Consider the following 27,505-nt stretch of genomic DNA (forward strand, 5'->3'; position numbering starts at 1 on the left):
CTGGCTGCATGAGATCAGCTGGCAGCTTTTGCAAACCTAGGTCCTAGCTAAGCCCCTAATCATCAGACTGGCAGTCACTGGGAGTGAGCTCCAGGAACTGGTTTATTTAATAAGCACCCACACACAGGATTCTGATGTTCCTAAGGGTTGTAGAAACATGGAACTATAGAAAACACTAAAAAAAAGAAAGGCACTAAAAGAAACCTATAAATATTCACTACCATCACAGGCATCATGAGGACACTCCACGTGCACTATTTACAATACTTAGAATATCCTGCAAGGGAAACATTCATTCATGACGATGGACTTTATTGGGATCAGAGCCAGCCCTGGGAATGTTTGAACCTGCGCTGAAAGTCACCCCCACCTCCCCACAAGAGGGGGCTAACATTAAGGAGCATGGACCAGATGGGAATTGGAGTGTCCTTTTATTATGAGACCACAGTGAGAGACTTTTTTTTTTTTTTCCAGAGTCTCGTTCTTGCCACCCAGGCTGGCGGCCAGTGGTGCAATCTCAGCTCACTGCAACTTCTGCCTCCCGGGTTCAAGTGATTCTCCTGCCTCAACCTCCCGAGTAGCTGGGACTATAGGCATCCGCCACCACACCTGGCTAATTTTTGTATTTTTAATAGAGACAGTGTTTCACCATGTTGGTCAGGATGGTCTTGATCTCTTGACCTCATGATCCTCCTACCTTGGCCTCCCAAAGGGCTGGGATTACAGATGTGAGCCACCACGCCTAGCCTCAGACTTTCAAGTAAAGCCACAATGGACCACAGAGCTGAGACATCAGGGCTAACATGGAATCTCTGTCATTACATCTCGAGATCTTATTATCTTTGCTCAAAGAAAAAAATAATCACAATTGACATTTTGAGGACAAGACATCTGAATGTAAACTTGATCTTAGAGGATATTAAGGAATTACTGGTAAATTGATTAGGTATGACAATGATCATATAAAAAATGCCCTCATGTTTTTAGAGGGAAAGTAAATTACGTAGGGGTGAATATCAGGATGCAATTACATAACTACTGTAAACTATTTTGTAAATACTTCAGAAAAACCAATGGAGTAAATATTGCAAATGTTAATAGTTTTTAAATCTATGTGATGGGTATATGATAGCGCATTAAACTGCTGTCTCTGCTTTTATGTTTATTGAAATTTTTGTAATAATAATAGTAATAAAAAAAACTTGGCCAGGCACAGCAGCTCATGCCTGTAATCTCAGCACTTTGGGAGGCCGAGGTGGATGGAGGACTGCTTGAGCCCAGCAGTTTGAGACCAGCCTAGGCAACATGGTGAAACCTCATCTCTAAAAAAATAGGCAAATTAGTCAGGCATGGTGGTGTGCACCTGCAGTCCCAGCTACTCAGGAGGCTGAGGTGGGAGGATCAACTGATCCCAGAAGGTCAAGGCTGTAGTGAGCCAAGGTCACGCCACTGCACTTCAGCCAGGGCGACAGACCCTGTCTCAAACAAACAAGCAAACAAAAACCCTCTTGATCCCATTTCCCAAGAAAGTGATTTTTTTGAGATCTTACCATCTCCTGGCTTGGTGCAGAGTACAGGAAATCGAAACAAAGTACAGCACACAAGGAATAAGGAGGGAGGGAAGCGTGGGGGAGGCTGACACCATGGACTCTCCCAGCTCAGTCGACCCATGCGCCTTGCTTCATGGAAGAAAGGAATGGAAGATGAAGTATGCCTTTCACACACAGTGACCTTCCTCACTAGTAAATGTGCCTCCAGAAGTGTTCAAGAACTGAGTGCCAGAGCCAGGCTGGCTGCATGAGAATCACCTGTGAGCTTTTGCAAACATAGGCCCCTACTGGGTCCAAATGTATTCATCTCTTGGAGAGGAGGAGAGAGGCAGAACAAGGAAAAGGATGGGAAGAAACCAGCCTTGTGCACAGGAGGATGCTGGGATTCTTCCTGCAAGTTTAGCGCAATGCAGCCTAATTTACAAGGTCACAGAAGCTCAGAGATGTAAACCTGCCCAGGTTCTCATAGCTTGTAACTGGCAAAACAAAACCCACCCAAGTCTCTGTCTCTAGAGATATTTCCACATGCTTCAACTCTGGAGCTGTCTTAGTTGTAAAGACAGATTTCACTCCTCACTCACTTTTGTTTGCAGATATTGCCTAAAGTCCCTTGTGAATATTTAGGTCAGGGCTTTTTTTTTTCTTTTTCTTTTTCTTTTTTGAGTTTTTTGTTTGTTTGTTTCTTTTTAAAAAAGCAATCTTGTAGAAAGAACACAAAGTGGCTCCCCATTTTAAGACCCTGCAAACAGGGAGACCAGAATCTGGAGTCCTGGTCTGATTTCCACACTTTCCTTAGATTTCCCTGTGTGTAAAATCCAACGACAATCATTGACAAATTGCCTCCCCCAGGGGAGAGATGGAGGAAGTGTTAACTTTGCTTTTTTCTTTCTTTTTTTCAGACAGAGCCTCACTCTGTTGCCCAGGCTGGAGTGCAGTGGTGCAATTTTGGCTCACTGCAACCTCTGCATCCTGAGCTCAAATGATTCTTGTGCCTCAGCCTCCTGAGTAGCTGGGACTACAGGCAGATGCCACCACACCTGGCTAATTTTTGTATTTTTAGTAGAGATGGGGTTTCACATATTGGTCAGGCTGGTATCGAACTCCTGGCCTCAAATGATCCACCACCCCCTCAGCCTCTCAAAGTGCTAGAACTACTATAGGCATGAGCCACCATGCCCAGCCACTTTGCTATTTTTTTAATAGACAGCTTCGAGGTCCAGTATGATTTCACAGATTAGGAAACATCACAGGCAAAGAACACTTTGTATTCAAATACTAGAATGTTTTCATTTTCAAAGAGCTCTCACCTGCCATCTAATCTTGTCTTCCTAGCAGTCCTGGGAGAGAAGCAGATGTGGTTTCCAATCCCACTTTCCAAAAGAGGAGACTGAGGCAGAGGCTTTGCAGATACACAGAGGACATGTGAGGACAGGTGAAGGTCATGATCATTGTCAGCGCCCTCCCCAAACTTGACATTCCCAGACCTAGTGGACTTCCAAACAAAGGAGACAGAAGTACTCATCAATCAATTCTGCCATGGGTGCCAGGACCCAATTTTTCCCTGGCTAACTTGGTCACATCCTGTGTGGGATCTCCAACTACTACCCATCCCACAAGTCTCAGCTAAAACAGGAATTCAACGGGGAACATTTTTCTGAAGCTCCAGGATTGGGCTAGGCCCTCTCCATGGCTCTCTGACCTTCCCCTACTGCAGAACGTAGCACCTGTATGTCACTATTTGTTCAAACATGTGTCTTTCGTATGCTCTCCACGTTATCTGCAGCATCTGCCAAGAATAATAATGAATGGTAAAACCTAATCTCTATTGAGTGCCGATGATGCACTTTTAATGTGACATCTTATTTAATCCTCACTATATCTGCAAAAGTAGAAGCTATTAATAGCCAATTTTCAGATAAGAAAGTCAAAGCACAGTTTCTATAACTTACCCAAGCAGCTAGCTAGGAGGCAGTTCAGTTTGAGCCCAGGGATTCATATTCCAGAGATCATGTTCTCAATTACTAGAGCAGGTACCTCCCCGGAATCTAGCAGGTGGTTAAGGAGTCTTTGTGGAATAAATGAACAGAAGGACAACAGATGGATGGATACATAGGTGGATGGGTGGATAATGGGTGGGCGGGCAGGTGGACGAATGAATGGATGGTTGAGTCAGTGAAGGGATGGCTGAGTGGGTGGAGAAATGGCTGAGTGGGTGAGGGGTTGGAGGGATAAATGTATGGATGGGTGGGTGGATAGATGGTTAGATGATTGAATGGGTGGATAGATGCATGGGTGAGTGCATGGACAGATGGGTTGGTGGGTGGGCAGGTGGATGATAGCTAGGTGCATAAGAGAGTGAGATGGATGGATAGATGGGTGGGTGGGTAGACAGATGGGTGGGTGGTTGGATATATCCATGTCTGGATGGATGGACGGATGGAAGGAAGGAAGGGTGGATGGATGGATGGACAGATGAACAGATGGACTTGGGCATTTATTCGGGGTCCTCCAAAGAATTGAGTGATTTCCCTAGGGTGTCTCATCACCCGCAGGTAGGTGGGCAAGGAGGTTTGCCTCTGTAATACTCATGATTATGGGTAGTGCTCAGCCTTAGTCACCACTCTCAGAACACTTTATTGACTAGGAAAGTCAAAACTGGCATTGATAACTAATGCAAATTGCAGCTATAACTAACAGAAAATGTTGAGCTGATGACAGCTGGGCAACCAAAAATCAATAACTTGGCTCTGTCATATTACTGCCATGCTGGGCAGGTAGAACCAGGGGTTCCTTAATCCCTCCATCACATTAAGGATGCTTATCAAGACTTCCTCAACCATGGGGACAAGGATATTATCAAATACTTGCAGTTCACCCCAAAAGGCTCACCTTCTTCATTCCACCTGCACATGACCTTCAGCTCAAAGACATTTCCAGTCCTCCAGGTCTGCCCTTCTTCCAGCCTTTGAATTAACCCTGATGACTGCCTGCCCATTAAGTGTCTTCACCTTTCATCACACAGCCTTTTCCAAGGCTTTCCTTCAATCCAGCCCTCACTAAACGCTGGAACTGTTGTTGACAAAATCCAGAACAAGCTGGCTGGGGGATACAGGTGGGAAGCAGGCTGTAGTAATGGGGAAAAATTCTAAACAATCTCGAACACAGAAAAGAAACTGAACAAGTAAGAGAGAGGCAGTAAAGAGAAGAAGTGTGAATTTTGCATAACTGAAGCTGAAGAAGATCGAGGGGCATGGCAGACCACAAGATAAATATGATATAGACTCCTTTTTAAAAAAGGATAAACATAGACCCTTTCCTACTGACAACTGTGCTTCAATATTGCTAAGGTCTTTACTAAAGGCGAGTCAGAAAAACTGAGTATTTTACGCAATACAGTAAGAAGGCCCGTAGCCAAGTAAGTTCCTGACACCACCTTCTAGGATAACCCCTGAGATTCTGGTTACACCTGTCCTAAAGTTGTCTCTCACTCCTGCTGTTGGAGAACCACCATGAGAGAAGAACAATAGTGAAGGGGTTAAGAGTGTGCACCCAGCGACCAGCCAGATGGCTTCAAACCATCACTATCTAATACCGAGCAAGTTACATAATGTTCCCGAGCCTCAACTTTCTCATCTGTAAAATGGGTATGCTGTCATTCATTAATCAAATTCTAGGTGAGGATATACTAAACACCAGAGACACAAATGAGAATCAGAACAGGCATGTCCCTGGCCCTTATGGTGACCACAGTCTTGAAGGGGAAGGATGACACACACAGAAATAGGAAGCCGTAGCTGAGATAGTGGCTACCACAGAGAGGCACCTGGTGTCATGAAAGCAGATAACAGGGGGTTGCTGTGACTGAGTCAGTGTGGCCAGGCGTCCCTGAGGATGTAGTGACTCCACTGTCAGATGAGACGGTGACCAGGTGAAGAGGCAGGGAGAGGGAAAATTTTTCCAGGCAGAAAGAGCAGGATGTGCAAACACCCTGTGGCAGGAAAAGAACAAAGGAAGTGCAAGAGCCTGAAAGAGGCCAGAGAGAGCAAGTGAACATGTGGATAATCATAGCACCCACCTCATACAGGACTTGCAAGAAATCGAGACCCTGTCTGTAACAGATTCAGCAATGACTAAATAGAAATTGTCTCCTAAAAGCACACGATGAGGCTCCTTGGTGGTATTTCCCACATGAGGCTGCCACGCACTCAGAGGCCAAGTTCAACCTGACTGTAGACAACCTCCGAGCCAGCTGGACACACATACACCCTCAGGCTCAGGATACCCAGGACAGAGTCCTGGATGCTTGAAGTCATGATAAGTATCCAGAATGACACAGAATTCCACCCAGGCATGGTGGCTCACGCCTGTAATCCCAGCATTTTGGGAGGCTGAGGTGGATCACCTGAGGTCAGGAGTTCAAGACCAACCTGGCCAACATGGTGAAACTCCCTCTCTAGTAAAAACAGAAAAATATTAGCCGGGTGTGGTTGTGGGTGCCTGTAGTCCCAGCTACTCAGGAGGCTGAGGCAGGAGAAACGCTTGAACCCAGGAGGCAGAGACTGCAGTGAACCGAGATTGCACCATTGCACTCCAGCCTGGGCAACAAAAGTGAAACTCCATCTCAAAAAAGGAAGAAAAAAAAAAGAATGACACAGAATTTGCTAATAGGGGAGAAAGGGCTTTCTTCAAAGCTGGGCCTGGTTTCTACAGAGAGTCTTTCAGATGAAAATTAAGCAACTATTTGCAAGCAGCTCTTTGGAAGCACCTCAGAGGAAAACCCCTCACCCTGATGAATCAGGCACACAGGCGGATCCAAGACAACTGGCTGCATGCATGTGAACAAGCCTATGGTGGAAATGCAGTGCTTTATTTGTTTGGGGTGGTTTAATCACGAGGAGGGAGAAGCTTCTAAAGCAGCATTCAGAGGTGGCTGTGGCCTGGGTTTTCTGGAAGGGGGAGGCGGTGAGGATGAGGGCTTCCATTTAATCTGCAGGCCCCTTGCAGAAGGAGCTGGGGAAAGCTTTGCAGCCATCTGTACACTGTTTGCCATCTTGTCTGGCTGGGCAGCCGAGCTCCAGATGGGGGCAGATGGGATAGCTCTTTTCACCGTATTTGGAGAGAGATGGCAGGGAAGTCAGCCCCCATGGAGAAGACAGGAGCACACAGGTGCTGGACAGTGCTGCCTAGGCCCCTGCGCTGAAGTGTCCAACCCCACAGCCTCTAGGTGCCACTAAAGCGGCCCAAGAGGATCTTCTATGTCCATCTCCATCCTGACACCTACAGACACTTAGAGAGAGTCCTTCAAATGGGAACTCACAAATGCACACTGATAACCCCCACACGGAACTCTCATACGTAGCAACTGAAAAGACAGGATGCCAGTTAAACTTGAATTTCAGATAAACAACAAATCATTTTTTAGGGTAAGAAGGTGCCAAATATTGCATGGTATATATTTGCACCAAAAAAAAAAAAAAAAAAAAAAAATGGTTAATGAGAAATTCAGGTTTAATTGGACCTCCTGTATTTTACCCGGCAAGCCTAACCCTGCATAAACACAACCTCGAGCTTGAAACTCACAGAGAAGCCACAGCCGTGCTCACACACGTGCACAAACCCATATGCCTTTCAGAGTCAAGGACTGTGATGAGGGTCCCCACACTTGCACACTTCCCTGTCCTCTGTCTGGGCTCAGAGTAAACAGAGGGTCACCTGGCATCCAGGTCTAAGCTGGGTTTGGAGGTGTCCTAATGAAGCAGGATGCTGACCTGCACTTCCCCAGCTCAGCCGGGGCTGCAGCCAGGCCTAGCTTCCAGTCTCGGGCCTAGAACACACAGGACAGCCCCAGACCTTGGCAAGAAGGCTTCATCTCAAGGGCCACTGGTTCAGAATCTATTAGAAGCCCCACTTCTTTCCTCTGTTTCTGCTGCCATTGCCCCAGTCTCTGACCCTGACACTCAATCACTCTATAAACACAGCAGGTACTAGGGGTGGCTCTGGGCTCGGCACTAAAGACAATGCCCATGGTAAAGCCACAGTCTAGCAATGGCAGTCAACCACGTATCAGCAACAGCCCTGCCCCACACGTGCTGACTGCGCACAGGGCCGGCGCTGTGAACGTGCTCTCAACAGTGATCTCACTGAACCCTCATGGCAGCTCTAGGATGTAGACAGTAGCATCACATTATCCCCATTTTACTTTTGAGGAAACTGAAGCCTGAAGGCGGCAAATGCAGGCCTCGAGATTTGCAGTAACATTGCCAGGAATGTTTGAGAAAGCAAAATTCTCCAGAGTGAGGCAGTCTGCAAGAGCTCAGAAGCCAGAGTCCCTGTTAGCAGGGGCTGGGGGGACTGTGGGGTGGGGACAGACAAGCAGGTAGGGGCTGGACACCCCAGGACACCAGGGTGCAGACTGGTGTGAGGAAAAGAAAGAGAGGCGGTCGTGCCATCATCTGCAGAAGATGATGTCTACAGAGGACAGTACCATGTGAGCACTTGGGGAGCCGGATGAGTGGATGGAATTTTGCACAGGATGCAAATTAAGCACAGATCCCCCTCTGACCTAGACAGCCCACCTCCAGGAACATCTCACAGAAATGCAGGCACAGAGCACCAAGTGATGTGTGTGAGGAAATTCATCAGAACACCGTCTGTGATTGGGAAAAGGCGGAAACCATCCAAAGACGTATCGGTGCAGGGCTGGTTAAACGAAGCATGGTGCATCCACACGTCAGAATAACTGCTAGGAGAAGAAGGTGGTACCCAGGTTCCAACATGAGACAATGTCAAAGACATGCTGCCTGAAAAGCAGGCTTTCCAAAGAATAAATACGGCATTATTCCATTTTTACTTTTTAAAAAAGTTACAATAAACACTTATATGCAAATACATGTGCTTGCGTGTACAGAGGAAAAAGGTGTGGACAGGAACAGAAAACCAAACTCTGCGGGTTGTCACTCATAAGTGGGAGTTGAACAATGAGAACACATGGACACAGGGAGGGGAACATCACACACCGGGGCCCGTCGGGGGTGGGGGACAAGGGGTGGGAGAGCGTTAGGACAAATACCTAATGCATGCGGGGCTTAAAACCTAGATGACGGGTTGATAGGTGCAGCAAACCACCATGACACATGTATATCTATGTAACAAACCTGCACATTCTGCACATGTATCTCAGAACGTAGAATAGAAAATAAAAAGAAATCAAAGAAAAAGGTGCGGAGAGGTATACCCCAACCCTTCCCAGTGTTACCTCTGCGACGCAAGATCAAAAAAAGCGAATCAAGAGGATGTTTAGTTTTTGTTTTCTATATAACTTTTTTTTTTTTGGAAACATAGTCTCGCTCTATTGCCCAATCTGGAGTCCAGGGACACAATCTCGGCTCACTGCAACCTCCTCCTCACTGCAACCTCCTCCTCACTGCGACCTCCTCCTCACCACAACCTCCTCCTCACTGCAACTTGCTCCTTCTGGGTTCCAGTGATTCTCTTGCCTCAGCTTCCCAAATAACTAGGATTACAGGTGCTCACCACCAAGCCCGGCTAACTTTTCTATTTTTTGTAGAGACAGGTTCCACTATTTTGACCAAGCTGGTCTCAAACTCCTGGCCCACCCGCCTTGGCCTCCAAAAGTGCTGAGATAACAGGTGTGAGCCACCATGCCTGGCCTGCATTGCTTGAATTCTCAGACCACATGGACCCTCTCATCTGGCCCAATTGCAAGAGTCCAAGGCAGGCAAGGCAGAAGGCAGGGGCTTACCCCTCCATCAGGACAACATAGAACAGAGTCAAAAAAGAAAAACATGAATGGATCAGTCAAAGGGCCATGCACATGCCCTCCCAGGCACCTACACCTTGCAACTTAAGCCAACAAGCTTTCAAGCCACAGAGTCTTCCTTCCTAGAGACTAGCAAGGACACAAGCCCTGGCCAGGCCCATTCAGGAGGATGGTCTGAGGGATAAGGTGGGGTGCACAGTCAGGGGTAGCAGGAGGAAAGGGGGACACGAAGCCAAGGAAACCAGGGCACCCCATGCTTCCTGAAGGCCACCAGAACAGGGCACCACACAGATCCCCTGTGTACCTCTTTCTACAACAGCCTGAACACAAGGTAAAGGAAAACAAGGAAAATACACAAAGCTCAGCCTCACCTGGAACAGGTTAAATAAAGGTGTGTGACTTTGTCTTCATGTCCTTTGGAATTGGAAATCCAAACTTCCTCTTCTGTGCCTTTAAGGTCCTGGCTGCTGCCCCACAGCTCCCTTCTCTTCCCTCCTTCTTTTGTCCTGACTTTTTTTTTTTTTTTTTTTGAGATGGAATCTTGCTCTGTTGCCCAGGCTGGAGTACAGTGGCACAATCTCAGCTCACTGCAACCTCCATCTTCCGGGTTCAAGCAATTCTCGTGGCTCAGCTTCCCAAGTAGCTGGTATTATAGGTGTCACCATGTCTGGCTAATTATTGTATTTTTAGGAGAGACAGGCTTTCACCATGTAGGCCAGGCTAGTCTCAAACTCCTGGCCTCAGGTGATCCACCCACCTCGGCCTCCCAAAGTGCTGGGATTACAGGTGTGAGCCACCATGCCCGGCCCTCTTGTCCTAACTCTGCCATCTCTTTGCAGTCTCCCCTGAGCAGCTTTCCCTTGGCCCGCCCTGCCCCCCTCCAGAACTGTACTCTCAAACCACCCCCAATGCCCCCTGGCCCTGGCTCCTGCCCCGGGGCTCTGATCCTCAGCTGGTGAGTTCTAGAGGGTCAGAGGAAGCCAGACTCCCTAGAGAAGCTATGGCAGGAGCCCTGTACTGGGATGTGGGTAATCTGACCCCTTCCAGCTGGGGCCAAATAGAAGGGGGAAAGGCTGCCCCCAGAATACGGGGCCCTCAGAGGCCCTGGGGATCTGTGCTGGCAGTCAGGAGGACTGTCACCTCTGTGCAGTTGCCTGCAAGGAGGGCTGTGCAGGAAGCTGCATGTTGCTCAGAGAACAAAAAAAGGAAATGAAATGCACCATCTTGTTATTAGCAAGAGCTTTTGAGGCAGACACTTAAATATGCATGCCTAGACATTGTAAAACTTGGGGGAAATGTTAATTTCAGTAACGCCAGTTCTTGAGCTTGCAGAAACCATTCTTTTATCTCCCTTCCTAGTCATTTGGGGGCTCCATCCCTCAGAGTGGCAGCGCCAAGACAGCCGGCCTCACTGGGTTTTGTAAGCTGTGCAAGGTGAGATCCCAAGCCCTTACCTGGAGACCCATCTTAGGAAAACGTTAGAACAGGGCAACAAGTTGCCATTTCCTCCCTCCTTTCTCTTCCCCATACAAAAATCAGAAAGCACACTAGCCCAGTGCGCAGCCACAGTGATGAGGAAACCCCACTCAAAACCCTGGGTTGTGCCCCTGATACCAAAGATCTGCAAAATTGGGACTCACCTGCTGGAACCCTAGCCCAGACTTGTGTACATTTCAGGGGTCGCTGGACTCATGGCCGCCTGTGACGTCAGGGTGGTACAAGTCCTCTTAATCTAAGACTGTCGGGGTACAAAGATAAGCATTTTTTTTCCTTTTTCTTGAGAGCCAGATGGTAAATAGTTCAGCTTTGCAGGCCATAGGTTTCTGTCCCAACTATTCAACTCTCCATTGTAGCAGGAAAGCAGCCACAGACAATATGCACTGAAATGGGTGTGGCTGTGTTCCAATAAAACTTTATTTGTATGAACAGGCAGGGAGCTGGTTCTGGCCTGTGGGCTACAGCCTGCCTCCTCTGCTACAGCGTGATCTCCAAGGACCGATCCGTCTTGTAGATCAGCAGCTGGCACACAGGAGCTGCTCAGATACTTGAAGGAGGAACGGAGAAGGCAAACAGCCCCCACTATGCAGACGTGAGGGTCTCCCAGCAGCACCATCCTTTGCCATCTCATGCCGAGGGACAAAGCCAGAGCAGGGCTCTCCACCAAGGCTGGGTTCTCCTCCAAGGAAATGTGATAACAAGACAGAAAGGACTGTGGAAGGATAGGGGCTTTGCAGTCCCACAAACCACAGTTTGCAAGACCAGGAGCATCCTGCACTTCCTTGCACACATCCTGGGTGGGTGCTGGAGCATCTAGACTTAGAATGAATCTTCTCCCCCTCCTTCCCCAACTGGCCTCCATTAAACTTCCAGCAACAATGTAGTGTATGTACACAATGGAATACTATTCAGCCTTCGAAAAGAAGGAAATCCTGCCATTTGAGACAACATGGATGAGCCTGGAGGATACTATGTTAAGTGAAATAAGCCAGGCACAAAACGACAAATACCACATTATCTCACTTACATGTGGAATCTAAAAAAGTTGAACTCAGCCAAGCATGGTGGCTCATGCCTGTAATCCCAGCACTTTGGGAGGTTGAGGCTGGCAGATTGCTTGAGCACAGGAGTTCGAGACCAGCCTGCATAACATAGCAATAGCCCATCTCTACAAAAAATACAAAAATCATTGGAGCATGGTAGTGCATGCCTGTACTCCCAGATACTCAGGAGGCTGAGGTGGGAGGATTGATTGAACTTGGGACGTCAAGGCTGCAGTGAGCCAAGATCACACCCCTGCACTACAGCCTGAGCAATAGAAGGAGACTGTCTCAAAAAAAAGAAAGAAAAATAAAAGAAAAAAGTTGAATTCATAGAAGCGGAGTAGAATGATGGTTGCCAGAGTGGGGAAGTGGGCAGATGCCAAAGGACACAGAATGTCATTTTTAGAGAAGAATAAGTTCAGGAGATCCGTGGGACAACATGGTACCTATAGTTAATAACAACATATCATACACTTGGAAATCACTAAGAGAGTAGATTTTTTAAGTGTTCTCACCACAAAAAAATAAGTCTGGGAGGTGATATGTTATTTACCTTGATTTAGCCATTTCATAATGTATACATACTTCAATCACATCATGTTGTATACCCTTTTGTACATAATTTTTGCCAATTCAATAAATTCAACAACTCCAATAAACAAGACATTCTCTTTACAAAAATAATTATTAAAAATAAAATTCAGAATTCTATTGTATTTATTTATTTTTGAAACAGAGTCTCGCTCTGTCACCCAGGCTGGCTGAAGTACAGTGGGGTGATCTCGGCTGACTGCAACCTCTGTCTCCCAGATTCAAATGATTCTCCTGCCTCAGCTTCCCAAGTAGCTGGGATTACAGGTGTGTGCCATCACACCTGGCTAATTTCTGTATCTTAAGTAGAGACAGTTTCGGCATGTTGACCAGGCTGCTCTCGAACTACTGACCTTGGGTGATCCGCCAGCCTCGGCCTCCCAAAGTGCTGGGATTACAAATGTAAGCCACTGTGCCCGGCCAGAATATAAAAGATGGTTTAATTCAACTAAAACATTAAAACATTGATTATTTCTATAAGTGTTAATTGTTCTAATATGTTTTGGTCAAAATAGTCTCCTTACCTATCCACAATTAAGTGGTTAATTGACATTTGATTGGATTCTGATGAAGTTTTCAAATCATGATTGACTTTTCCAATGTATAGTAAAATGTGCTTGAAAATATTTCATAAAAATTAATATTTAAAAATGGTCAGGCATGGTGGCTCATGCCTGTAATCCCAGCACTTTGGGAAGCCAAGGTGGGCCGATCACTTGAGGTCAGGAGTTTGAGACCAGCCTGGCCAAACCTCATCTCTACTAAAAATGCAAAAGTTACTCGGGCATGGTGGCGTGCACCTGCATTCCCAGCTACTTGGGAGGCTGAGGCAGGAGAATCGATTGAACCTGGGAGGTGGGCTCCCCAGGCTTAGAGCAAAACCCCCATCTTGTCTGTCTCCACTCTCATCCCAGGCAATCGCGGTCATTTCCATAGCCTCAACCACTATCAACCTGGGATGCCTCCCAAACCCGAGTCTCCAGCCCAAATCTGCCTTCCTAGCCCCAGACCCATCTGTCCTGGCACACATTGCCCACTGGGTCCCAAGCAACCTCAGCCAATGAGTCCAACATCAACTTCCTGTCCTTGCCTGACACTGCCAGCCCTGAGATCAGACCTGACCATTCACCTCCAGTACCTGATAGGTCCGACAGTCCTTTGGAACATATCCCACGAACATTCCCCAAACCAGGCACCGGACTCCACACATCAACATCGTCACGTGAGTCACCAGCATCCCTGGCAGGGACCCCTGTCCCAGCCTCCAACTCATCTCATTCCTGTCCCTTGAATTCTGTGTCACAATCCAGAGGCCACGAGAAGAAAAATGACAACCTTAATGAAATTAAAAGAATTGAGAAGACATCTCCGTATGGTCCAAAGTCTTTCCAACTGAGAAACACATATCAAGATCCAGCCTGCCAGCCCTGGGGTTAAATGTTCCTGAAATAATTAAAGCCCAGGGCAACACAGTCCCCATTCCAAAGTACTCCCAGCATAGTAAGACTTGCTTCCCTGGATGGGCTCGAAATATCCAGTGTGTACCCTGCCCCTCTCTGTTGTAGCTAACAGGAATGTGCTTCATGTCTTCTTCCTGCACGAAGGACCATCCACCAACCTGTGCAGGCAGCACTTTTGGCCAGGGGAGGATGCGAGAACTTCCCACCATTTCCCACTTACACACTGCATTCCTCAGGAGCCTGCCTCACAAATTACAAGAGCGCCACAGGAGACACAACATGTTCCGGCAGGTGGCCATGTCTTCATGTCAGCTTGAAAGATCGTCACCAGGGAAATATCTATATCTCGGCAGACAGAGCTTCAGCCTGTGTAGTCCAGCTGTGCTCAAATGGAAATCCAGAAACCCAGATGTTGGTCCAAACAACCTGTCTCAGGGAGCTGGCTCTGCAGGACCCCAGCGTGGGAGTGAACTGGGTGGGCCACCTGCCCTGCCTGCCCACATCCCTGCTTCCTGGAATCCTGGACCCTGAGAACCAGGGGGACATGGTGGGGAACAGGCAAGTCTTGTGCAGAAAGCCAAGATGCCACCCAAATCCACTCTGCAGTCTAGGTGGGTGATATTCTGCTCCGCACCACACCAGTACATAAGGGGATGGAGGATGGAGTCTAGACAACCCAAATGTAGAAAGATATTGCCCAAGTATTTTGTGCTTTGTCTGTGTTACAATGCTTTGCCCAGCCCAGGGTGGTGGCTCACACATGTGATCTCAGCACCTTGGGAGGCCGAGCTGGGCGGATCATCTTAGGTCAGGAGATTGAGACCAGCCTGGCCAACATGGTGAAACCCCATCTCTACTAAAAATACAAAAATTAGCCAGGTGTGGTCGTGGGCAACTGTACTCCCAGCTACTTGGGAGGCTGAGGCACGAGGATCACTTGAGCCCAGGAGGTGGAGGTTGCAGTGAGCGGAGATCATGCCACTGCACTCCAGCCTGGGCAACAGAGTAAGACTCCATCTCAAAAAAAAAAATAAAAATAAATAAAAGCTATGCCCAGCATTTTCAATGTACTGTCTTATTATCTCAGTAAATCCCATGTAACCTTCCTATGAAAGTGTATCTCATTTATCTCCATTTCATAAATGAGAAACCTGAGGCCCCTGGAGTCGTATTAATTTTCCAAGACTGCATTGCTGATAAAGAGTACAGCAGGGACCCAAGCTTGACACTCTCACCCTCAAACATTTCCACAAGTGTAGACCAATGGCTCTCAGCTGGAGTGGTTTGGCTCACGTACAACTCCCTTGCTCCATGGCATTTGAAACTGTCTGGAGACATCTGGGGTAGCCATAACTGGGAGGGTAGAATGGTACCTAGAGGATGGAGACCACAGATGCTGCTAACCATCCTACAATACACAGGATGGCCTCCCCACCACCACCACCACCATGAATGGTCTGATCCCAAATGTTGTGACTGTGCCAAAGCTGAGAAACCCAGGTTTCTACTCAGCAAGAAGGGAAAATACCTGCAACGTGCATGCACCTCTGAAGGAATCCCTCTGCAGGAGCCCCAAGCTGAGAATAACCTTCCTGATCTGGTTTCAACCCTGGATGCTTTCAACTTGTGCGTACATCAGGGATTTCAGGGACTCCAGTGAGTTATTACCCTCGAATGCTCGGTTCTGCCTGACAACCCAGAAATCTCTGACAAGATGCCTGGTCTTGGGGAAGGCTCAGCAAGTGGTTGAGGTTGATAACCAAATACCTAGGAGAGACTTTTCTCTCCCTCCAGGAGGAGCTGTAGGTCAGACACACCCTGGGATCATTCACAAGTTGTCAATAAAGGCTTGGGGAGGGCCAGGTTTTCTAGGACTTCTCAATGGGGTCGGTGATTGTGGATACAAAGGAAGCCTGTGAAACTTCTGATATTGGCAGGAAATCAATGTCCCCCACCCTCCACCCCCCCAGGTCCCCACCATAAACACATGCCCTGCAGCAGGACTTGGCACTCTGGGGATCCTGGGGTCCCGATTTATCTGCTAAAACATCCTATAGCCACCACCGAATAAAGCAACCTCTTGCCACCCAACCACAAGAGCACAGTATGGGAGCCACCCCAAGGAACACCAAGTCACATTAAAACCTCAGCCATCCAGAGCACCAGGCCTGGTGGTGAGAAAGAACATTTTATCCTTAAAGGCATCTGAATGCCCATGCTGCTTCTTACAGAGAAAAGTCCAAAATAATCTGCTATTAAAGAACAAGGATGGTTTTGACATTTTAACCAAGCTAATGGTCTGCGCAGACAAAATCTCATAAAAGGGCGCTCTGTTCTTCTTGATCCACTCAGACATGGCCTGTGAGTGAGGAAACGGGCTCTCCTCCTCAAAGAAATCACTGCTGATTCTCACACCAGCCTGACACTGCTTCATGGGTTCTTCAAAGAGAGTATTCCCATAGAAACTAAAAAGGAAGAGGAATGTGTCTGGTTTGCATTGTGGACAGCAGTGGGCTTTGGGTCAAATTTTAAGTTTGAAAATCAAGATTCCCTCTTTTTGAAGGGCCGCTGCACTGAGAAAATACAGACACCGTGAAAAGAGGGTGCCACGTTCAGATTCAGGAAACAAGGATGGTTTCTGTTCAGTTCCTCCATCATCCTTCAGGTCATGCGATTCCCATTTCCCTCTGTGGACCAAAAAGTTCAGTGGGGTTTCTGCCTTTTAAATATTTCATTATCAACATATCATCCTTTTAGCCTCCAGAAAGCATTTTAACATGGAGATTCTGGCTTAAGACTCTTGTGGGTCTCTCTGTCTCTCTCTCTCTCTCTCTCTTTTCCTTGAAACAGGGTCTCACATTGTCACCCAGGCTGGAGTGCAGTGGCATGATCACAGCTCACTGCAGACCGATCTTCCAGGCTCTAGCAATCCTCCCACCTCAGCCTCCAAAGTACTTGGGACTACAGGCACACACCACTATACTTGGCTTTTGTTTTGTTTTGTTTTGTTTTTGTTTTTGTTTTTGTTTTGGTAGATATGAGGCTTCACCACGTTGCCCAGGCTGGTCTTAAACTGCTGGGCTCAAGTGATCCCCCCTTCGCCCTCGAAAAGTGCTGGGATTATTGGCTTGAGCCACCACGCCTGGCCAAGGACCTTGTCTCTTGTGATGCACCCCAGAACAAAACATCGCTGCAAAAACACACTAAGGCATGAGTTTCAGTCCTAAGTCCCATTTATGCACCATACACTATGTGCCAGGCACAATGCTAAGTGCTTCTATGGACGAGTTTCCCTTAATCTCAGCAGTAACAACCGCAGGCACTGGGGTCTCTAGACCGATCCATTTGCCAGTGAAGACAGTAAGGCTCAGAGAGGATAAGTGGCTTGTGCCATGTCAGCCAGCGAAGGAGGGGCAGAACCAGGATCCAAACCCCAGCCACCTGGCTCCAGACTCGCGTTCCCAAGGTCCCAATACGCTTGTTCACCACACTGCATTCTAGTATCCTGGTCTTTGGCAGAGTCCACGTAAAAGAAGGAGGTAGAGGGAGTGAGAGGGACTTTACGCAATAAAGTTTCCTGGTGTCACACTGCCACCGTAATTGTGTCCCTGATCAGGACCTCTCCCTTCTCATCCTTTCCGTGATCGGCCCTGGAAAACCTTCCAGAGAACTGTCCTCCTTCTCCCGGGATCTCAGAGAAAATTCGCCTGAGCTCAGTGTCCAGGTGACCCAAGCTCTGAATGCGGTAACGTGCACAGGGAGATGAGGATGTCACCATGAGCAAGCCTCCCAGACAGCATCCAGGAGCAACCCCAAGACTGGGCAGGGTGGGGCTCTGATGCAGCCCACGGCGAGGAGGGCTGCCCGTGCTGCCTAAATGGGTTCAGAATGAAGGCCGCCCTCTCTCCCATGTGGGACTCATTAACCACGAATCCAATTATTAAGACAAGCTCAGCTGAGCAAATGGTCAAACATAAAAACATGTGGAAGGAACAAAGAGGTCAACCCCATTATCCATCAAAAACCATCAAGGTGGCGGCCCTCACTGAGGGGTACAGCTCTCCAGCGGGCCCTCATCTGCCCTCCAAACTCACGTTCCTCCCCAGTGGAAGGCCAGCAAAGACACACAGGAAGAGTTGGGGTAGGAAAGCAGAAAGTGAACCCCAGGAGGCCAGGCTAGCCACGCAGCCCCATCCCACACACACAGGCCCGGTGACTCAGGGGCCCACGTGTGCAGGAAACCGGGAGCTCATAGGGACAGCGCCCCGGGGGATGCAAGGAACTTTGCCTCTCTGTCCCTCTCTGTAGGGATGGAAAGAGAACGATTTCTGGGATGGAAGCCATCTGCCTCCTCTCAATTCTCGCTGCCCAAATAGAAAGGGAAAAAAAACCAGGAAGATGCGGGACAGGTGAGGAGCTGCGTGAGCGCCGCCAGCCCGCAGCCCAGCAGAGCAGGGCTTGGCCAAGCCTGGCGCCAGGGAATTCCCCCTGCCCCCACCACAGGCCCCTCGCCAGGTGAGAGGCACCTACAGAGTCCCACATAGATGCCCCAGACAGGATGCCCAGGGCAACCCCCGCCCCTTCCCCTGCTGGGAGCCCCCAGGACGCGGGGCTTCCCCTCCCCTTTGGCTAGCCGCAGAGTCCAGCGGGTCTCCCAGCAAGGGACGTCGTGGGACAATCAGGAAGTCGAAGCCACACAGCCGAGAAGGGGCAGCTGGCGTCTCGGAGGCCGTCAGGAGCTGTCACTCCGCGCCCGCCGGAGTTGCCGCTCAGTAACCAACTTCAACCCGAGGCCAGCCACGGAGAATCCAGCCGCCTCTACCCCACGTCCCCGGCACCTCCGCGCCCCCGGCACCCCCGGACCCCCGCGCCCGCGTCACTTACTCCTCTGCCGTCGCCACCTGTCTAGGTGCCGGTCTCCTCCCTGCCCGGCCGCGGCGCGTCCTCCCCGTCCTCGCAGTCCTGGGGCTGTGCGCTTCTCCCCTCCAGCAACAGCCGCAGCCTCTTCTCTTCGGGAGGAACGTCGTCCTCCTCCCTCCTGGGCCGGCCATCCCTGCCTCGAGGCTTGCCAGTGGCTTCGGAGCTGCCGGAAGGGCTGGCCATGGCTCCAGGGGCTCTGCCTGCACTTGGGGAAGAAGAAGCACCCGGCGCGAACGGCCTCTCGGCGGAGCTGGGGCGTCTGAGCGCGGGCTTGCTGGGTCCGCGCGGCGCGGAGCTGGGCATCGGGGCCGGCGCGGGCTCCTCCTCGGGCCGCTTCTGGCTCCCTGGCGCCCACTGCTGGCCGCTCCCGTGCACCGCGGACACGCCGGACCCGGGCCTGGGCCGCTCTCACCTGTTCAGGCCCAGGCAGTCCCTGTCCCTTGCCCTTGGCCAGGCCCGCTCTGGCCAGGCCCTGCATCTCCTCCCCGCCCCAGCCAGGTTGCAACCCGGTGGTCTCCCTGACCAAGGAGGAGAGAAGACAAGGGACACCCGAGAGGGTGGACATCGGCCACAGCCACCTTGTCTTTGCTCTTACCCTGTGTCTTCCATGATTTGGAGGTGGTGGGAAACCCGAGGCTGCTCAAAACTCGTGGAGAATTCCTCCTGCAGGATGACATGAATGCACCTTCCCATTGCCTACCAACAGATCTTTTTTGAGCATCACTGTGGACCAGACGTAGTGATGGGGGAGGGGATATTGTGGTGAACATGACAGGCATTGCCTTCATCCAGTGGGGCTCAGCGCTGGGTGAGAAGTCATTGAGAATGAACATTTTCAATTCGGCCAAAGGAGGCCAAGGAGAAGTGCTGGGGCCATGGGAACTGAAAAAGACAGGAGGCTAGCCGGTCTTCCAGCTGGGAGAGGGCCAGCAGCAGCGGCTGTTCCAAACGAAGCAACAGCTGAGAGAGCTCTCAGAGAGTTGTTCTCAGCCCAGTGGAGGGTGTTCAGGCAGAGGGAACAGCGTGTGCAAAAGCCCAGAGGCTGGGAAAGAAGCAAAAAGAGGACTGTGGGGCTGGAGCGTGGTGGGCAAGGTGCGAGAGGCGTGGTGGGTGGACAGATTGCCTGGGACCCAGCCCTGCAGGGGCAGAGGAGATAGGGGATCCTTGCAGACCCCCAGCCGGGGCTCAGGCACAGAGACAATGCAGGTGGACAAAAGGAGGAGACGAGGAGAAATATTTTGGAGGCATGTCCTGATGAATGAGCCCAGGATGAACCCTTAGTGTCAGTGTGGAGCTCCTTCCTTGGCTGTGTGATGAGCTGAACCCAGAGGTATTTTCTGGACATCGAAGTGCTACACCCAGAGTCCAGGACAGGCTAAGTGAGCACCAGCAGCTCCTGGCCCACCTCAAAAGCAGGAGAGACAGGGGAGACTGGGGAGGCCGGGGTGGAAGGGGAAGCCAGGAAGGCAGGAGAGGCCAGGGAAGCAGAGGAGGCCAGGGAGGCAGCGGAGGCAGGAGAGGCTGGGGAGGCTGTGTCCTTTCCATGATTCTGCCCAAGATCCTAGGCCCCTGTACTCCCTGAGCTTCCCCACCCCAAGCTCTGGAACCATGTTGCACAATGGTCTCCCCACTAAGCTCCTGATGGCGACCCCTACACTGCTGTGCTCCCTATTTCAACCCTAACAGCTCTCACAGTGGGCAGCACATAGTAGGTGCTCAGGAAACACTGGTGGGAGAGCACATGGTTCTGTTGAGCACCTTCCTCTCTCCTCCAGTTCTCCCCTGTCATGAAATAATTCTGATAACGACACATGGGCTTTGAGACCCTCTTCTATTACTTTCCATATGCTAATCCATCTATACTTCACAGCAGCCCTGGGGGTGGGTGCAATGAGGATGCCCATTTTATAGAGGAAGAGACTGACGTATAAAGAGGGTAAGTGACATAGGCACACTACAGGGGCTTGGGCCAAGTGATCAGAGCACTCAATCCCCAAAGGCAAGGTGGATGCAGTTACCATAAAAGACAGCAGAGTCAAAGTTGCAACCAGAATAGCCTGACTCGCAGAGACCTATGGTGCCTGCTGATCGTGGCATTCCTAGAAGTGAAATAGATAAGAAGCCTGCCACATTTTTACTTGATCTGTGTTTGCAGAAGAGTTCTAGGTCATGTGAGCAGAAGTCTAATCTGAATCACAAAAACAGTCACACTCCCCATTCAATTTCCAGACATAAGCCAGTTCACAGACTCGGAGTCCCTTGTCTGAATGGGAAGCCAGTTCCCCTCCAGAAAGGACTCTGCTCCACTGTCAAAAATTTATACTGTCAATCTTTCTCCCAGCCTGCCCCCAAGGGAATACACAGCCTTTTACCAGGATGACTGAACAGGAGAAAAGGAACTAATGAGACCTGTGCAGGATCACTGGACACAGGCTCTGAACTGGCACTAGGCTGAGACTAGGGTCTACCAGTCAGAATAGGCATTTTGGAGGTCAGGTGAATGTTGGTGCAAGTTCATGTCATGGTAGATCCATTGGGTCCCCAAATCCATCCTCTGGTTATATACAAAGCGGCAATGCTGAGATTCAAATTCACGGCATCCAACATAGAGGCTGGGCTCTTACTCATGAAACATTCTGACACTAGTAACCAATTTAAAAATGCAAACACCTTCTGGGGCTAGCCAGAGTCCTCCAAACAGTCATGTAAATTGGTTCTGCCGAGGATTTCCTCCCACCCCCTGCTAAGAGGCAGTTGCAAGGAGAGACTAGGGAAGGGCATTGGGTAACTTTGTTGCTAAAAGCTCTTCTGGATAAAGACGTTTGGGAAAAGAAGCAAATAGAGTTCAGCAGAAGAGGTAAGAAAGTAAGTTTATGTTTGGCCAGGCACGGTGGCTCACGCCTGTAATCCCAGCACTTGGGAAGGCCGAGGCGGGCAGATCACGAGGTCAAGAGATCCGACTATCCTGGCCAACATGGTGAAGCCCCGTCTCTACTAAAATTCAAGAATTAGATGGGCATGATGGCACACGCCTGTAGTCCCAGTTACTCGAGAACCTGAGGCAGGATAATCACTTGAGCCCAGGAGGTGGATGGAGGTTGCAGTGAGCGGAGATCATGCCACTGCACTCCAGCCTGGGCAATAGAGTAAGACTCTGTCTTAAAATAAAATAAAAATAAATAAATGCTATGCCAAGTATTTTCCATGTACTGTCTTATTATCTCAGTAAATCCCATATAACCTTCCTATGAAAGTGTATCTCATTTATCTACATTTTATAGATGAGAATACTGAGGCCCCTGGAGTACTATTAATTTTCGAAGACCTCATTGCTCATAAAGGGTACAGCAGGGACTCAAGCTCGACACTCTCACCCTCAAACATTTCCACAAGTGTAGACCAATGGCTCTCAAGTGGAGTGGTTTTGCTCACGTAACACTCCCTTGCCCCACAGCATTTGAAACCATCTGGAGACATCTGGGGTAGCCATAGCTGGGAGGGTAGAATGGCACCTAGAGGATGGAGACCACAGATGCTGCTAACCATCCTTCAATACACAGGACGGCCCCACCACCACCACGAATGGTCTGACCCCAAATGTTGTGACTGTGCCAAAGCTGAGAAACCCAGGTTTCTCCTCAGCATAAGGAAAATCCCTGCAACGTGGATGCACCTCTACAGGAGCCCCAGGCTGACAATAACCTTCCTGATCTGGTTTCAACCCTGGATGCTTTTACCTGGTGCGTCCATCAGGGATTTCAGGGACTCCAGTGAGTTATTACCCTCGAATGCTCGGTTCTGCCTGACAACACAGAAATCTCTGACAAGATGCCTGGTCTTGGGGAAGGCTCAGCAAGTGGTTGAGGTTGATAACCAGATACCTAGGAGAGACTTTTGTCTCCCTCCAGGAGGAGCTGTGGGTCAGACACACCCTGGGATCATTCACAAGCGGTCAATAAAGGCTTGGGGAGGGCCAGGTTTTCTAGGCCTTCTCAATGGGATGGGTATTTGTGGATACACAAGAAGCCTGTGAAACCTCTGATATTGGCAGGAAATCAATGCCCCCCACCCTCCACCCCTCCCCACATCTCCACCATAAACACATGCCCTGCAGGGCAGGACTTGGAACTCAAGTGCTCCTGGGGGCCCGATTTATCTGCTAAAACATCCTATAGCCACCACCGAATAAAGAAATCCCTTGCTACCCAACCACAAGAGCACAGCCTGGGAGCCACTCCAAGGAACACCAAGTCACATTAAAACCTCAGCCATCCAGAGCACCAGGCCTGGTGATAAGAAAGAACATTTTATCCTTAAAAGCATCTGAATGCCCATGCTGCTTCTTGCAGAGAAAAGTCCAAAATAATCTGCTATTAAAGAACGAGGATTGTTTTGACACTTTTACCAAGCTATTGGTCTACGCAGACAAAATCTCAAAAAAGGGCACTCTGTTCTTCTGGATCCACTCAGACATGGCCTGTGAGTGAAGAAACGGGCTCTCCTCCTCAAAGAAATCACTGCTGATCCTCACACCAGCCTGACACTGCTTCATGGGTTCTTCAAAGAGAGTATTCCCATAGAAACTAAAAGGGAAGAGGAATGTATCTGGCGGGCATTGTTGACAGCAGTGGGCTTTGGGTCAAATTTTAAGTTTGAAAATCAAGATTCCCTCCTTTTGAGGGGCCGCCAGACTGAGCAGATACAGACACCGTGAAAAGAGGGTGCCACGTTCAGATTCAGGAAACAAGGATGGTTTCTGTTCAGTTCCTCCATCATTCTTCAGGTCATGCGATTCCCATTTCCCTCTGTGGACCAAACAGTTCAGTGGGGTTTCTGCCTTTTAAATATTTCATAATCAACATATCATCATTTTAGCCTCCAGAAAGCATTTTAACATGAAGATTCTGGCTTAAGACTCTTGTGGGTCTGTCTGTCTCTCTCTCTCTCTCTTTTCCTTGAAACAGAGTATCACTTTGTCACCCAGGCTGGAGTGCAGTGGCATGATCACAGCTCACTGCAGACCGACCTTCCAGGCTCTAGCAATCCTCCCGCCTCAGCCTCCAAAATACTTGGGACTACAGGCACACACCACCATAGCTGGCTTTATTTTTTATTTTTTTATTTTTGGTTGATATGAGGCTTCACCACGTTGCCCAATCTTGTCTTAAACTCCTGGCCTCGAGCGATCCTCTCACTTCGACCTCTCAAAGTGCTGGGATTAGTGGCTTGAGCCACCATGCCCAGCCAAGAACCTTGTCTCTTGTGATGCACCCCAGAACAAAACATCACTGCAAAAACACACCAAGGCATGAGTTTTAGTCCTAACTCCCATTTATCCACCATACACTATGTGCCAGTCACAACGCTAAGTGCTTCTATGGATGAGTTTCCCTTAATCTCAGCAGTAACAACCATAGGCAATGGGGCCTGTTGACAGATCCATTTGCCACTGAAGACAGTAAGGCTCAGAGAGGGTAAGTGGCTTGTTCCATGTCAGCCAGCTAAGGAGGGGCAGAACCAGGATGCAAACCCCAGCCGCCTGGCTTCAGACTCGCATTCCCAAGGTCCCACTACGTTTGGTCACTCCCCTGCATTCTGGTATCCTGGTCTTTGGCAGAGTCCACGTAAAAGAAGGAGGTGGAGGGAGTGAGAGGGACTTCACGCAATAAAGTTTCCCGGCGTTACACTGCCACCGTAATTGTGTTCCCGACCAGGACCTCTCCCTTCTCATCGTTTCCGTGATCGGCCCTGGAAAACCTTCCTGAGAACTGTCCTCCTTCTCCCGGGATCTCAGAGAAAATTCACCTGAGTTCAGTGTCCAGCTGACCCAAGCTCTGAATGCGGTAACGTGCACGGGGAGATGAGGATGTCACTAGGAGCAAGCCTCCCAGACAACATCCGGGAGCAACCCCAAGACAGGGCAGGGGGGGCTCTGATGCAGCCCACGGCGAGGAGGGCTGCCCGTGCTGCCTAAATGGGTTCAGAATGAAGGCCGCCCTCCCAACTTCAAACCGGGGTCGGTCACGGAGCCTCCCGCCGCCTCTACCCCACGTCCCCGGCACCTCCGCGCCCCCGGCACCCCCGGACCCCCGCGCCCGCGTCACTTACTCCTCTGCCGTCGCCACCTGTCTGGGTGCCAATCTCCTCCCTGCCCGGCCGCGGCGCGTCCTCCCCGTCCTCGCAGTCCTGGGGCTGTGCGCTTCCCCCTCCAGCAACAGCCGCAGCCTCTTCTCTTCGGGAGGAACGTCGTCCTCCTCCCTCCTGGGCCGGCTATCCCTGCCTCGGGGCTTGCCAGTGGCTTCGGAGCTGCCGGAAGGGCTGGCTTTGGATCCGGGGGCTCTGCCTGCACTTGGGGAAGAAGAAGCACCCGGCGCCAGCGTCCTCTCGGCGGAGCTGGGGCGTCTGATCTAGGGCTCCGTGGGTCCGCGCAGCGTGGAGCTGGGCATCGGGGCCGGCGCCGGCCCTTCCGCGGGCCGCTCCTGGCTCCCTGGCGCCCTCTGCTGGCCTCTCCCGCGCACCGCCGCCACGCTGGGCTGGGGCCTGCGCCGCTCTCACCTGTCCTGGCCCAGGAGGTCGCTGTCCCTTGCCTGTGGCCAGGCCCACTCTGGCCAGGCTTTGCACCTCCTCCCCGCCGCAGCCAGGTTGTACCCCGATGGTCTCCCTGCCCAAGGAGGAGAGAAGCCAATGGACGCCCGGAGAGGGTGTACACCGGCCACAGCCACCTTGTGTTTGCTCTTAACCTGTGTCTTCCATGATTTGGAGGTGGTGGGAAACCCGAGGCTGCTCAAAACTCGTGGAGAATTCCTCCTGCAGGATGACATGAATGCACCTTCCCATTGCCTACCAACAGAACTTTTTTGAGCATCACTGTGGACCAGGCTTGGTGATGGGGGAGGGGATATTGCAGTGAACATGACAGGCATTGCCTTCATCCAGTGGGGCTCAGCGCTGGGTGAGAAGGCATTGAGAATGGCCTTTGTCAATTCGGCCAAAGGAGGCCAAGGAGAAGTGCTGGGGCCATGGGAACTGAAAAAGACAGGAGGCTAGCCGGTCTTCCAGCTGGGAGAGGGCCAGCAGCAGCGGCTGTTCCAAACGAAGCAACAGCTGAGAGAGCTCTCAGAGAGTTGTTCTCAGCCCAGTGGAGGGTGTTCAGGCAGAGGGAACAGCGTGTGCAAAAGCCCAGAGGCTGGGAAAGATGCAAAAAGAGGACTATGGGGCTGGAACGTGCTGGGCAAGGTGCGAGAGGCGTGGTGGGCGGACAGATTGCCTGGGACCCAGCCCTGCAGGGGCAGAGGAGATAGGGGATCCTTGCAGACCCCCAGCCGGGGCTCAGGCACAGAGACAATGCAGGTGGACAAAAGGAGGAGACGAGGAGAAATATTTTGGAGGCATGCCCTGATGAATGAGCCCAGGATGCACCCTTAGTGTCAGTGTGGAGCTCCTTCCTTGGCTGTGTGATAAGCTGAACCCGGGGGTATTTTGTGGACATCGAAGTGCTACACCCAGAGTCCAGGACAGGCTAAGTGAGCACCAGCAGCTCCTGGCCCACCTCAAAAGCAGGAGAGACAGGGGAGACTGGGGAGGCCGGGGTGGAAGGGGAAGCCAGGAAGGCAGGAGAGGCCAGGGAAGCAGAGGAGGCCAGGGAGGCAGCGGAGGCAGGAGAGGCTGGGGAGGCTGTGTCCTTTCCATGATTCTGCCCAAGATCCTAGGCCCCTGTACTCCCTGAGCTTCCCCACCCCAAGCTCTGGAACCATGTTGCACAATGGTCTCCCCACTAAGCTCCTGATGGCAGCCCCTACACTGCTGTGCTCTCTATTTCAACCGTAACGGCTCTCACAGTGGGCAGCACATAGTAGGTGCTCAGGAAACACTGGTGGGAGAGCACGTGGGTCTGCTCAACTCTTTCCTCTCTCCTCCAGCTCTCCCCTGTCATGAAATAATTCTGATAATGACACATGGGCTTTGAGACCCTCTTCTATTACTTTCCATATGCTAATCCATCTATACCTCACAGCCGCCCTGGGGGTGGGTGCAATGAGGATGCCCATTTTATAGTGGAGGTGACTGACGTATAAAGAGGGTAAGTGACATAGGCACACTACAGGGGCTGGGGCCAAGTGATCAGAGCACTCAATCCCCAAAGGCAAGGTGGATGCAGTTACCATAAAAGACAGCAGAGTCAAAGCTGCAACCAGAATAGCCTGACTCGCAGAGACCTATGGTGCCAGCTGATCGTGGCTTTCCTAGAAGTGAAATAGATAAGAAACCTGCCACATTTTTACTTGATCTGTGTTTGCAGAAGAGTTCTAGGTCAGGTGAGCAGAGGTCTAATCTGAATCATAAAAACAGAGTCATAGTCCCGCGTCAATTCCCAGACATAAGCCAGTTCACAGACCCGGAGTCCCTTGTCTGAATGGGAAGCCAGGTCCCCTCCAGAAAGGACTCTGCTCCACTGCCAAAAATTTATACTGTCAATCTTTCTCCCAGCCTGCCCCCAAAGGAATACACAGCCTTTTACCAGGATGACTGAATAGGAGAAAAGGAACTAATGGGACCTGTGCAGGATCACTGGACACAGGCTCTGAACTGGCACTAGGGCGAGACTAGGGTCTACTAGTCAGAATAGGCATTTTGGAGGTCACGTGAATGTTGGTGTAAGTTCAA

General features: G+C 50.3%; 1 protein-coding gene across 1 annotated transcript in view; it reads right to left on the reverse strand.

The window, feature by feature from the left end:
• The window catches only part of LOC129395909 (uncharacterized), a 110,414-nt gene extending 85,545 nt beyond the window's left edge, over positions 1–24,869 (reverse strand). The window contains exon 1 of the mRNA XM_063607043.1: positions 18,806–24,869. Coding sequence (XP_063463113.1) covers positions 18,806–19,406 — 601 coding nt within the window. The 5' untranslated portion in view covers positions 19,407–24,869. The remainder of the gene's footprint in view (positions 1–18,805) is intronic.
• Positions 24,870–27,505: the final 2,636 nt, after the last annotated feature.

Source organism: Pan paniscus, chromosome 7 (genome assembly GCF_029289425.2).
Source record: "Pan paniscus chromosome 7, NHGRI_mPanPan1-v2.0_pri, whole genome shotgun sequence".
NCBI classification, from domain to species: domain Eukaryota; kingdom Metazoa; phylum Chordata; class Mammalia; order Primates; family Hominidae; genus Pan; species Pan paniscus.